Source organism: Eschrichtius robustus, chromosome 16 (assembly GCF_028021215.1).
Source record: "Eschrichtius robustus isolate mEscRob2 chromosome 16, mEscRob2.pri, whole genome shotgun sequence".
NCBI classification, from domain to species: Eukaryota; Metazoa; Chordata; class Mammalia; order Artiodactyla; family Eschrichtiidae; genus Eschrichtius; species Eschrichtius robustus.
The window spans coordinates 45622849-45636943 of record NC_090839.1 but is presented as its reverse complement, the minus strand read 5'-3'; the positions used below and the strand labels follow the sequence as shown (position 1 = coordinate 45636943).

The 14095-nt window shown below is 60.2% G+C and overlaps 1 protein-coding gene across 1 annotated transcript; it reads left to right on the top strand.

Annotated features, from left to right (window-relative positions):
• Positions 1 to 3826: 3826 nt before the first annotated feature.
• Positions 3827 to 13692, top strand: CST7 (cystatin F). Its single transcript, XM_068524498.1, has 4 exons — positions 3827 to 3902; positions 11459 to 11631; positions 12517 to 12633; positions 13271 to 13692. The coding sequence occupies exons 1-4, from the start codon at positions 3833 to 3835 to the stop codon at positions 13346 to 13348; spliced, it is 438 nt and encodes a 145-aa protein (XP_068380599.1). The 5' UTR covers positions 3827 to 3832; the 3' UTR covers positions 13349 to 13692.
• The last annotated feature ends 403 nt before the right edge of the window (positions 13693 to 14095 follow it).

The window sequence follows — 14095 nt, the reverse complement described above, 5'->3', positions numbered from 1 at the left end:
AGGACCCAGGGCTGGCCGGTGTGGTCAGCTGACCAGGCTGACCCACCAGGGCCCTGAGCTGAGAGTCCCCGGATCCACACAGAAGAATCACGTGTAAAGAGCTGGCAACTCGGTCCCTCCACCCAGGTCACCAGACCAAGCAAGGGTTGGGCTGCCAGGTTTAGTACATAAAAATACAGAAAATTTGGACTTTAGAGAATGAATGATTTCAGTATAAGTACATCCCATGCAATATTTAGGATATACTTATACTAAAAATTTATTTGTTGTTTCTCTGAAATTCAAGTTTACAGGGTGCCCTGTATTTTAACTGGCAACCTTAGGTAACGGGTGTCAGAAGCCAGGCCAGGCCTTTACATGACCTCTGGGCAGAAGCCACAGCACTGAGACAGGTAAGGCAGGTTGTGTGCAGTATCCAGGAACCAAGCCCCACTGTGCCTGTGGCCCGTGAGTTCAGCTCCACCTGTGGATCCAGGCTCCCGTCACCACTGGAAAGGTTCTCAGTTCTCCTGGTCAATAGCATTACCAACTTCTCCAGCCTCCCAACTGGCAAGCACATACCCCTGATACCGACCCAGCCACAAACTTGTTTCCCATCTGTCAGTTGGGGCCTTTTATGCTGAGGGAAAGGGAAACAAACCTAGAAAATCCAACTAGAATGGTCTTAAGCAGCAAGAGACTGGATGGGAACTCATAACTGGAAAATCTAGCAGCACATGAGCTTCAGGGTGGGTTTGATCCAGGGCTTTGTCACCTGCCACTCCAGGGGCCACCACACCGACAGCCCCGCTGAGATCAAGTCCAGACACGGCACCAGCATCTTAGGGTGATTCCAGGCCCCAGCCTGTGGCTCTTCCCAGGGACGCCCCAGACCCCATGGAGATGGACATGCCGACACATGCAGCCCCCCACGTGTAGAATGTGCGATCATGACGGATGGTTGGGGGCGGCACTGGGTGCAGGAACCCCACCCGCACAAGCACCAAGATCCCCCAGGAGGAGGCCCAGCCTGGGGAGAGTGAAGAGCCCGGAGGCCGAAGATTTGCAGGGTCCCTCCCACCCCCGCTGAGAACTGCATTTCCCCAGAGAGGGCCGAGGACTGCTGAAGTCCATCACCAGTACAGCAGATGTAGGGACGGAAGCAGGGCGGGGCGGGGGTGGGGGCACGGTGGCGGTCCCAGAGCAGAAGAGGAAGCCCCCAGCCCACAGCGTGGGAAACGCCGGGCGAGACCTGCTCGTTTCTTAGGTCACAGCGCCACCGTGTGGACAAGGTCTGCTCGCCACCCAGCAGCTCTTCCCAGACCAAAGAAGCACATTCCTGCCCCTCCACTCAGACAACCACCGTGGACTTTAGAAAATAAAGTACACGCAGGGCGTAAGGTCTCAGAAGCCCATCGGATAATCCTCTCCTGGGACAACCAGTTTTTGTGCTTCTTCTGTACATTGTTTGGGTGCACAAAAGTCACACACACACACAGCCCTAGACTCCTTCCAAGGCCCCCCACACTCCTGCTCTGCAGGGCTTGGTGATGCTTTCGCCAACAGTCGTGCTGGACAGGATGTCAGCTCACTCGGGCCACCATCAGGGACCCCCATGGCCAAGCTGGCATCTGCAGGCTGGCCAGTGCCAGCGTGGCCGGCACGGACAGCCCCGGCTTGGGGCCCCAGGCCAGGGGCAGGGGGCGCAGGGGGCAGGGAGTGCAGGGCAGCGGCCGGGACCACAGCGCTGGGCCTGGGCCCCAACTCTGCAGAACTTCCCTCAACTTCTCACCCCCTTGTGCCTCAGTTTCCTCGACTGTCAAATGGTGTGGGGATTTGAGAAAAGTGCCCAGCACACAGCAAGTGTTGGAACATGCCCTCTCCCCATCACCACCGCTGTCATCAGAACAAATGCAGCAACACTTCTGGCGGAGCCCCAGGCTCCCTGGGCCCGGCTGTGGCCAAGACGGGTTGCACGAGGCAGGAAGCTCGGGACCTGGAAGCAGCAGGACGGCTCAGGTGTCCGGTTCGCTCCTCGGCCGAGGGGAGGACAGCCTGAGAACTGGACGGCTCCAGCCAACCAGCAGGGGGCACAGCGTGGAGGCCAGAAGACAAAAAGTCTCCTGGGAGGTTTGTGAAAACAGATTCCTGGGCCCCACTCATAGGGCCTGATCACGGGCAGGGCCTGAGAAGCTGCATTTCCATCAAGGGCCCAGGGAGTGCTGACTGGGCACTGGGCAGGGGACCACACTTCAAGCAGGAAAGGGTGGCAGGAAGGGTGAGTGGTGAACAGACCCACCAATGAATGAGTGGGGCTCAGTGCAGAGCCCACGACCCCCAGCAGGCCGAGGATGGGGCAGAAATAGTGCACGTACACACACAGTCACACACGTGCACAGAGACACAGACACAAAAACACGTATGAACACACAGACTCGAAAGCAATGTACACTCTCACACACAGATACATACAGGCACAGACACCTGCACAAACGTGTGGGTCAGTGTTCTCCAGACAAACAGAGGCAGTAGGGTGTGTGTGTGTATAAAGAGATTTATCACAAGGAATTGCCTCATGCGATTAAGGCCCAGTGGACACATAAAATCAATATCACAACATACATACAAAACACACTCACACAGACTTATACACATCTGCGTGTAAGCACATACACACCTTTCATTCACACTCAGAAAAACACACTTCCACATGTTCACATTCAGACACATATAAAGACTGGATGCACACGCATACACATGACACATGTACCCAGTGCACACATGCACACTTCCCCGGGGGCCTGTAACGCTGCTCTAACGCCAGTTCCTTCCTCCTCTCTGGGCCTCTGCTCGCCCCCAGGCCTGGGCGGCGAGGTGGACCATCACCCACATTCACAGACAACAGGGCCAAGGGCCAGAGACAGTGCAGTGACAGGCAAGTCCCATAACCGCTCTGAGCTCCCCAACCCCCGGAGCTTCTGAAAGTGGGAATGACCCTCCGCACTGAGGACATGCAGGAGTGACCGCCGGCCCCCGAGGTACTGCAGGGTCAAGGCCGTGAGCACAGGGGCAGCCCAACTCCTTGCCATGCCTGGTGGAGGGCACAGGCACAGTGGCCGTTTACATTCACGACATCCCCAAATCCTCAGCATAACCTGAGGAACTGAGGCTTGGAGACCTCCACCCAAGGTGGCCCAGGTGTTCAGAAGTAGAGCCTCAAGCCTTTTGGCTCCAGAGCTGCCACTCCTAACCGTGGGCCTGGCCTAGAGGTTGGGCAGAGTGCCGGGACCTCTAGGCCAGACACTGTTCCTCTCCTTTGCCAGCTCTGAGCCAAAAAGTTTCAAGGATCAATCATTCATCAGCAAACGCTGTTCCTCACCCAGTTCCAGGCCTGGCGATGGTCATCCTCTGAACTGCAGTCTGCACCCTGTTTTCCTGTTACTTCCCAGGGAGAGTCGCCTAATTCACGCCAGCAGGAGGACAGTCTCCTGCAGGGAGCCACTCAGACCCCAGAATCTAGGCCTGAGGAGCATACCCTTTGGAGAAGGAACCCCAAGTGAGTGTGCTTCTGAAAATTCCTGCTCATTTTTCTGCTGCAACGTCTCTTCCATGTGTTTCAAGGGTAGAAAATCGCAGAAGTTTTGCTCACAGCTCTCACCTCTTTCTCCCCTCCCCTGCAAATAATCGCTGTTTGGAAACTTTTACAAAGGAAGCGGTTGAGTTTGTAGCTGCAAGATGTGGAGACGAAGAGCAAGAAACCACCACCCGCACCCCAGGCAGGCGGTTCGCGGGGCGGGGCTCCCCCAGCACCTCGCTGCCGGCGCTCCTGCCCAGCACAGCCCTGCGTGCAGCCATGCGTCCTGCCGGGGTACTGCTGGTCGTCTGTGGCCTGGTCCTGGGTGCCACGGGGGACCCTTCACAAGGTAAGAGGGGGCCTCCCCACTGTCCAGGCGCCGTGAGCTTGCCCCCCAACCCCGTTCCCAAGGCACGTTCCAGGGGACCTCACAGCAGCTGCCTTTGTGGGGAGCAGGCTTCGGCAGAGAGGGGGACTGGGGGTGTCTGGAGACCGGGGAAGTGCCTTCTGTCCCCCGCCGCTCCAGGGGTCTGCGAGTACCTAAGGGAGGCCCGCCACAGCCCCTCCACGGAGACAGCGCACGGGGTAGCGGTCAGGCCATTTCTATTTGATGGTGCACCCTTCCTGCCTCCGCTGCTGCCCTGTGACTTGGCTCGGGGGACCCTAAGTCTTCATCCTTCCAGCCAGGCCAGAGCTGGGGGGAGGGCGAGGGAAGCCGCCACCTGTAGGCCAGGAAATGAGGCACAGAGAGGTTAGGCGACTTGCCCAGTAACACAGCCCGTGAGCACCTGCCCCCATGCGCACAAGGAAGCTGGTAGCCGGGGCTTAAGTGACCAGCAGGGGGTGAGGGGTACAGCCCCCAGGTAGCAACTGGTCTCTGCCCTCCTCCCTCTTTGAAGAGGTCCGGAGCCTGGCCACGGGTGACCAGGTCGGGGGTGCCCAGGCAGGTGCCCAGGGGACAGCCTGAGCCTCTCAGCCCCTGGAGGTCACAGCCTCGGGAGTGGGTGACACCGCCTGGGGCTCTGGACCATCTCAGGCACCATGGGGACAGGACATCCTGCCTCTGCCCCCTCCCCCAGCCGCGGTCTTAGCTCACACCATGAAGCCTCACGGGTCCTCTCCTCCGGGAGCTGTCTGTCCTCCTGGGCCCCCTTAGTGCCCAACCGAGGAGGCCAGGCCAGGGAAGTGGCTGGACGTTCAGACCAGGGAAGTGACTCCCTCTGAAAGCCTGAGTGAGGGGCCCGCCATCTCCACTGCACTGGGATGTAACGTTCGTGCCCTCTGTCCCGCTTTCCTAAGCTGCTTCTGCCAGCCTCGTTTCCTCCCCTAACAAGCGGGGCAGAAGCAGGATCGCGTGGCCCAGGAGGCGCTGGACGCTGGCCTCCTTTCCTTGGCAGGACTGCCTCCCCTCTGCTGGGTTTTGGTGCTGGACCAAACCCTCTCCAACCCAGTCCCGCACCTGCCCCCTCGGGAGGTGGAAGACGGCCTGCCCTTGACACAGCCCTCTGGCTGGCCCGGCCCTCCCCCGTCAGGCCTGCTCTCAGCCCCGCAGCCCAGATGGAGGAGGGTCCAGGGTCCAAGCCACATGCAGAGGCCTTGGGACCTGGAGCCTCTCTGAGCCTCAGTCTCACTGTCCATGAAATGGGTAAACCACTGCACCCCTCCGGCCCTGGAAGCGCCTGGCTGCGGTGGCCCACGGAAGGCAATGCCCCAGGTCTGGGGTGGGGAGCAGCCGCCCACCCGCCTGCCCGCACCCCTGCTCCTGAGCCTCTGCTGGCCGCAGCCCCTACGCCACACAGATCCTGTCTGCTGCCTCCGTCAGGTGACAGGTGACGGCCCCAGCGAGGGCCTCGGGCTCGAGTGAGTGGCTTGGAGGCCCCGGTCTGGGGGTCGAGCAGAGACAGCTCAGCCCCAGACCCGAGTCCGCCCCTCAGCCCCACGGCCTTCCTCTGAGAACAGACCCTAGAGCCTTCCGTGGTCGGAGGACGGGGGCCCCGAGTGTCGCCACCTGGGCACCTGGCTTCTCCCCACCCCTGGCGCTCAACTACGCTGACCTGAGCCCGGCAGCCGCCCTCCCCAAGCCCTTCAGAACCTAGGAAATTGCTACATCGATTTCTTCAGCCACTTTTCCTTCGGTTGAAAATGGAAGCCCTTTTTCAACCTGACTCTCATCTCTCCTGGGAAGCCCTCCCAGTCGGGCTCACAGGGGCCCATCTTCCCATCACAGGCCGCCTGGCAGGGCCTGGGGTCCACCAGCCATCGTCACCAGTGGCAGGACCCAGAGACCACCCACCACAAGGGAGGCTCACGCCGGCCTGCATCCCGGGGCGGGGGGTGGGGGGGAACTGCTGCATCTCGGCATGAGGGCCACTGACCCACCCTCTGCATTTTGAGGTTTCTTTTTTCCAGGGGGGACACCCATCTGCCCTCAGAGCCCCACTGCAGCCATTTCGCACATTTGATAATCATGACACTATGGCATGTCCTTTATCGACAAGATCTTCCTGTGGATGGTCTCCTGTATTTCCACCACAACCCTGTGGGGTTGGTGCCATCATCACCCCATTATACAGATGAGGACACGGAGGCTCAGAAAGGTCAAGCAGTTTCCCCAAGGCTGTACAGCCTTTGAGAGGCAGAGTTGGGACTCACTCTGGCCATGTCCCAGTGGATTAAGGCGGGGACTAACCAGCATCCTGTTTGTGCCAGGGGACACCTATGCTCTCAGAACGGGGCTACTCATTAGTCAGAGCCCCCAGAGCACAGCCGGGTGGGTGTGGCCCCACGCAATTAAGGGCAACCACCAGCGCACTGAGTTCTGGTGTCACGGGAGGGGGCGAGGCTCGGAGTGAACCTCCAGGCGGGCAGTGGACAGCAGCACCCCGCTCTGTGGGCACAGCCCTCCTAGTGTGCGCCCCAGGACCCCGCCCGTGACATGACAAGGGCCCCGTGATGCTGGCAGGGAAGCAGCCTCCACGAGGAGACCTCCGGGGACACGGCGGGGCGGCCTCCAGCAGGGGCCTCCGCGTTCGGCTCCTGGGCACCCTGGTTCCCTTCTCGGGTCCCCCCACCTCCCGGCCACACACAAGACACTCCTGAAACAGGAAGGGGTCGGGAGCCCCAGCTGCCTGAGCAGCCCCCTCTCCCTTCCACACCAGGGAGGGAGGGGCTGCGCGGCCGGAGGCACCGGACTCTCCAAAGGGCCCAGCACCCCCACCCGGCTTCGGTGCATCCGTGGACGCACAGCCAGCGTCCCAGGCTCCAGCGCCTCCTACGGGACGTCATCCCATGTCTTCATTTTTCAGAAAAGCAAGTTGAGAGGCGTTTACCAAAACCATTTGCTGCTGGCTCATTTTACCAGCTGCTCTTTGTCAGGAAGTTGTTGTCCTCTCCTGGGACATTTGCTGCATGTTTGGTGGTGATTGGAGGGCAGACTCCATCCTCTCTAACCTGCATAGAAACAATTAACTGCTGCCGCAACCCAAAGGGCTGCTGACAATGTCCCCCAAGCTCCGGCTCCACCTGCTCAACTGTGCATCTGCCTTGAACCCCTCGATGTTTGTGAAGTGCCCACACACCAGTGGAGGGAATTGAGTGCCCCAACTGGTGAGGGCAAGTGCAGAGCCTGGCCACCGAAATCAGTGGGGCCGGTGTTAGTTCTGAAGAAGGGGGTGTAGGGACAGGACAGGACAGGAGCTGGAGTAGGAATCACTTGTGATTTAGATGGAAAGTTACACTTTTCAGCAAGAAACATCAGAATGTTTCCTTGACGTTTTGCTTCCCATTCTGATCACCAGGGGAGTAGAGACTCCTTGACTCCCTTGAATCAGGTTGAATCGGGGGGGTGTCCACGGGGCCTGGGGCGATTTCACAGAAGGGGGTGGCCGGGAGTCCACTGGTGCAGCCTGAGCAGCCCAGGGGCCTGCGGGATCCCCAGCGTGCTGGCTCCTGGAGCAGGTCCCGGCTGTGCCAGGGCAGGTGGGAAGGATCCGCCAGAGGCAGGTCCCGCACTGGTTCCTGCCCACGCTCTCGGTCCCAGGGCCAGCTCCACCGCCCAGGTCTGAGACGACAGGGGCTCACATCTCCGCCCCAGGGAGTCTGCTCCAGCCCCAGGAAAGCTGGGCCTCTGCCGTCCTCCCTCCAAGCCCCGTGCCCCTGCACACTGTGCTGGCCCGGTGCTCTTCCAACCGTGCATCCGGGGGCGGCTGGACCCCCCGCTCAGTACCCAGCACAGCGCTGCTGTCACCCTAATCTTCCCAAGTCTCCGGCCCCCCATCTCTTGCCGAATCTCTTGCCGTCTTGAGTCATTTTGTTCAAGACCAGCTGGAGAGCTACTTCTCTCCCAAGAGCAGTAAGGGGCCCTCTTCTCTCCTTCCTGACTCAGCCCACCCCTCACCACGGGGTCTGCCCGCCTCCCTCTTCCCAGTGCCTTTCTGGCCCAAAGCCTCCACGCCCCGCCTGGCAGGGGATGGGGGAGGGAGTCCGGCTCATTTGGAAATCTCACTTCTCCGCGCCGCCCGGCCCCTCCCCACCCCAGCGCGTGTGATGAAGAGTGTTTGCTCCTCCTCACAACCTCTCCTTCTGCTTGTCCTTTCAGTCATCACCAGGCCACCACCTGCCACCGGTGTGAGTCACGATCCCCCACTCTGGCCCCCGCACCCAGCCTGCAGCTAAGGGCGGTCAGGGCTGCCTCGTGCTCTGCTCTCTGCCCTCTAACTGGTCCCCACCCCCAGCTCCCTCCTTGAGCCCCTTCTGCCGGATCACCGTCCTGCCCCCAACCTGGAGTTGCCCACAGCACCCATCGAGAAATACTTCTTGAGAGAAAAAAGAGAAAAAGAACACGGCTTTCACACCTAGGTTTAACCCGCCCTGCACTCCTTTGAGGCCTGTTTCCTCCCTGTAGATGGGACCACGGCCGCCCCGGGGGCCCCCTTGGCGGTGGTGGGAGAGGGCTAGCTGGCTGGCGCCCAGGGCCCACCACCCCCCCCCCCCGGCTGCCTGTCTTCTTCCGGAAGGAGAGCCCCTCTTTGGGCTTATTCTGCACCAACCTTGCCCTGTGGACATTCTGAAGAATCGCTCTGAAAATAGGTTTGACTTTTCAACTTTTTTAAATTAAAAATGGGGTTCTACTGTTTGTTTAGATAACTCTGCTGATGAAGCCTCACTTAACTGAAGCCTTTCTTTTAGGAAATGTAGGTAAAAATAAACCAACTTCAATGTTTCCTATAACCTCTTTGTAACTTTACCGAAATCGCTTAGGAACTGACATCACACGTTTGGCAGAGACATTCATCGGAGGTTTGGCCTCACCTAGTTTCACTTCATTATTATAATCATGTTAAGTTCAAGCGAAATTAAATGTAGTATACTTTATTTTAAAAACAGGTAGCAGTGGTTACCTTTGCAACACTGAGAGTGAGCTCTAATGTTTCTGTTGTACTTTTCTGTGTTTTTCAAGTTTCCTACCAAACAAGTAAGCTTATAATCAGAAAAAGCAATATATGTAATTTGTACAAAGAAAAAATCGCCGTGGATATAGACCCACAAACACATGGGAGACTGGACCGCCCACCAGGTGGTCCTTCCCGTCTGCTGTTCGGACTACGCTGACAAGCAAAAATCAAGCTGTTTTCCAAACAGAAAACCACACTGGACTTCCTGTCGTCAACAGCAGGCCAGCAGCCCTCCCAGCACCAGAGTCAGAGCCACGGGCTCAGGGCCCAGCCAGCGGACCAACCCAGCTGCTGCGTCCAGAGACCTCAGCCACGGCCCAGCCCAGAGTCTGCGGGGACGTCATGTGAGGGCCGGATTACGGCAATGGAGATTCTCAGCGACGTTGGGGACAGACCTTCGTGGGGAACGAGCGACAACCTCACCTGCTGGGAAGCTCTCATGGGGGTGGAGCAGCCCTCCCACCTGAGGGGGCCTCACAGAGCCATCCAGAGCTCCATCTCGACCCAGGGACCCAGCTGGGGCCCACCTGCCAGGAGGGGTCCCGCTTGGGCGGGCGGGCAGTGCCAGCCCCTCTTACAAAGAGGCTGTCATGAGCGCCAGCGGCTCACCCCCAGGGTGATGGGCCCTCCGCAGACCCTACCCAGACCGGACTCACGCCTTCTCTGCCCACTGCCAGAGCCCCCTCCTCCGCTCCACCCACCTGAAGAGGAGACCCCTCAGCGAGGCCGCACAGGGTCGGCTCTGGCCGTCCTGGTTCTCGCACCCGGTGGGGGTCTCGTGTGCCCACTGCCACAGCAGACGTCCAGTTCTAAGGAGGGCTCTGTGCAGACCTCAGGCGGCGGTGGAACCAGCCTCCTCCGAAAACCTCGCTCTAGGCTGATGGGCTCACTGACACCCTGGCAAGACCTCCCCACTGAGCTGAGCTGGCGTGCGCTGTGTCTCACCCTCTGCTGTGACCCGCGTACAGGCCGGCTCCCAGAAGAGGTCCCAGCGTACTGGACTGACCCCAGCCCAAGCTCCTGGACACATAGCCGCACGTGGGCCGTCCTGCCAGGTGCCTGGGTCCTGGCCCAGCAAGCCCACTGACCCTGACCCCCACCCCCAGCTGAGGTGAAGGTCCTCTCAGTCCATCAGTCCCGTGGCTGGGGGGCCCTGTCTCCAGCGGGACACCCCCATCCAGCCCCTGAGGAACAAAGCCCCCAAGCGCTGCCGACCTCACACCACTGTTTTCCTCCCATGAGTCGAGACTTCTTCACAACCAGGGAACCGTGTGTCCTCAAGACGGCGGGGCCCACACCCAGCACCCTGGGTCTGCAGTCCCAGCGAGTCCCCCGTGAGGACAGAACCCCTCCTTCCCGCACTCAACGCCCGGAAGCTCGTCCACGAGTCTCCACTTCCTGTGGCTCCAGCGGGTCCACCACGTGCTGACCCCACCCCCACTGAATGCACCACAGGTGCTCCCCAAGGTCACGGCCAAGGGAGGCAGAGTGACCTTCCAGGGCAGTGCAGGGCAGTGGACCCTCCACACCGGCCAGGACGCAGCTGAGCCCTGATGCAGGCCGTGCACGAGGCGCGGACCCCACACTCCACACGACTCAGTGAAAGAAAACAGCTGAGCCGACACCATGGGGTGGGTCGGCTCTGGGTCACTTCTGGCACAAGATGATTTCAGGAAAATCTGGGGAGTTCTTAGAAAAGAGAAGTAATCTACAACGCAAACCCTCTTCCCATTCTCCCTCCCCCCCAATTTAGTTTTTAATATAAAAGTAGTCCGTGACCACTGCAGCAAAACTGAGAAACATAAATTTGAAATCAAGTCACCCCTGAGCCACCAATTAGAAAAGCCACCACCCACCTGTTGCCCAAACACCCCAAAGGAGGCAGCACGTGGGCGCCGCGGGGACCTGGCAGCTGGGCGGATTCGCTCGAGAGTCCTGGGGGCGGAGGACGGCCTTCGAGCACTTCCCCTCGGCCACTTGCTGGGGACAAGCTGAGGGCTCGAAGCCGAGGGCAGCCTCAAAGGCCAGGGCCGACTTCTCGGAGAACCCGGGCTCATCCTGACAGAGGGTCCAGGCCTGAGGGCGGGCAGTGGTGTCCAGGCTCCTGTAACTGTTGGAAACCACCTGGGTTCTGAAAGGATAGAACCCAGGGACACATGCGGGCAGGGACAGGACGGGACCACATCTTATCCACCTCTGCGCCGCCCACCGCACTGGCCTTCGGCTGAGGACGGGGCAACCACGGGGACGGAGGGCAGACGCACTGGGGGACGAGAGATGGACGGGCCGGCAGGGTACACGGCCAGGGGAGGGGAGAACAGGCCGGGTGGGCGGATGGCGAGGGGTGGACGGGCCGGGCGCCACACTGGGAGCAGAGGCAGGAGGCGTGATCCCTGGACCAAGGACCCCCCCCCCACAGTAATGTTCTTGTCTGGTTCTGTTTCTCGTCCAGATTTTTGTTCCCAGATCCTTAACTCGGGTGTAAAGCCAGGATTTCCCAAGACTATCAAGACCAACGACCCGGACGTCCTCAGGGCAGCCAGACACAGTGCCGAGAGCTTCAACAACTGCAGCAACGACGCCTTCCTGTTCCGGGAGTCGCACGTCAGCAGAGCCCTCGTCCAGGTGGGGTCCGGGCTCAGGACTGCCCAAGGCGGCCAGGTCTGACCACCTAGAACCGGACCGGGGCCACCAGAGTCAGGCACCGAGGCCGGCGCCGTCTCTCACTGAACCAGGCTCCTCCCAGGCAGCACACAGGGAGGATGTGGGGGAGGGCGGCTACCACGGGGCACAAGCTGCCCCGCCGCCCACCTTCAGGGCTGCCTGCCTGCCGGGCTGCCCGCAGGCCACTGCTCCACGGCCCCAAAGCACATCTGGCCATGTCCCCCAACCACTGCCCCGTCCCTGCAGGAGTGTCACACCCTGCGAGGTCCCCACGCTTCTCAGCGGCCCCAATACGAGCAGCTCAGTGCTCCCCCTCCCACGGGGACACCACGGGGCAGCCAGGCCTGCCTCGTCCTGGGTCCCGAGAACACAGGTCAGTGAGGGTACAGGACACAGTCAGTGACAGGACGCAGCCACTCTCAAAAAGCAGGGGCCCAGTGCAGCCGGTCAGCAAGCTTCGCGGTCACTGACCGGGGAGCTGGCCTTGGGGAGAGAGACCCACAGCCCCGAGGATGTGTGCTGCCCGACACCACCCCACATGCTGACTCACGATAATGGTCACCCCTGGGTACAGGACTGGGGGGTGACTTTATTGTCTCTATTCTCTTTGGCAACCGCAAACTCTCAGAGCAGGACGCTGTCCCTATCACGGAGGGTGTTCTGCGCGGGTGTAAGTAGCCAGTGTCAGGACTCCAGGGACCCAGACCCGGGGACTGGGGTCTTCAGTCTCCACCGTCTGCAGGAGCGCATGCCCAAGCCTGGGGGGAGGGAGGTGGGCCCCCAGCTCACCCCATCTCTCACCATGTCCTGGACCCAGTGACCCAGGCCCGCCCTCTATCCCCTCAGATAGTGAAGGGCCTGAAGTTCATGCTGGACCTGGACATCAGCAGAACCACCTGCAAGAAGACCAGGCACTCGAGTCTGGACGACTGCGGCTTCCAGACCAACCGCACCCTGAAGCGGGTAAGAGGGCTCTGGCCTCCCCACTGCTCCCCACCCCCCAGCCACCTTCGCAGCCTCGGAAATCACCCTCGGCACTGCTCTACCTGCGAGGTTCCTGATCCCACCCCTGAGCAGCGCCCACGCCCACCCCCGACACGGGAGTGCGAGAGGCAGCCCCCCAGGACTTCCCAAACGACCACCCCTCCTCGTTCCCACAGGCACATCTCCAGGGAGTAAACACTGCAGGTTTGGGGGTGGGGGGAGGGCAAAAGAAAACCTGTAGATAATTGAGAAATTTTATATACACACATGGGGAGAGCAGATGTGGCAAAATTTGGTAATTTGTAAATACATGTGTTGAGTATATATTTTTGAATTATTCTTTCAACTTTTCTGTAGATTTGAAATTTTTCAAAATAAAATCAGGGCAGAGAGGGAATTCTTCAGTAAAGAAAACACACATGCACATGCGTGGGCGCACACGCGTGAGCACACAAGCACAAGCACACATGTGTACACACACACACACACACACACACACACACACACACCTGCCCGAGGCAGTGGCGCTGGGAACCCACCTCTGCGGCGGGTTGGGTCGCCCTGGCGGGGTGGGAAGCCTCCGTAAAGGGGGACCCTCAGGCCACCCTCGTTTCAGACTCTCAGCTGCTACTCTGAAGTCTGGGTGGTCCCCTGGCTCCAGAGCTTCGAGGTGCCTGTCCTCCGCTGTCACTGACTCCCGCCTCCCAGCTCCATCCCTGCTGTCGTGGGCCCTGGGAAACAGCATCTCCTGAGAGCAGAATGGCGGTGCCAGGGGTCAGCGCAGAGCCCCCCCACGGCTGGATTGAACACATCAAGTCTCCTTCCAAACTTAACTAGTCTCCCCGACACTGTGCACCTAGATTTAGGGTCTGCACAGACAGGGCGAGTCCTCCAATGGGGATTACACGGGTTCTCGACCCCGAGGGGCCCTCCCACCTCACTGCCCCAAGGTCCCAGGCCCTCGAGGAAAGCCCAGAGGGCCACCTTTCCATCTGAATAATCATTCCAGCACTGGGCAGGGACCAGGCCATCAGTGACCTCTTGGGTGAATAGTTAGGAATAAACCTGAATAAAGAACTGATCACCTCGAAGCAATGCCTGCTGCTTGACCTGTTAAGGGGAGAATGGGGAAGTCAGGAGGTCCCCTTCCCTCCACAAAGCCCTGGGGGGCTTCACCACTGAACCGTACTGAAGACCAAAGCCCCACGGCCCCCCACCTCCAGCTGCGCTGTCTTCTGTGCATCCCACCCCCATGTTCTCTGCTGCCTGAGGCTCGGCGGCTGCGCCTGGGCAGGTGGGCAGGGACGGAGCCAGCAGACCCCACCGCCCAGCACAGAGAGGGAGGCAGGGTGGAGGACCTGCTGGGCGGGGGCACCGCCGTGGGTGGGAAGGCGGGAAGGCCTTCGCAGTGGAGGTGGCGCAAGGCTGGGCCAAGCGGGAG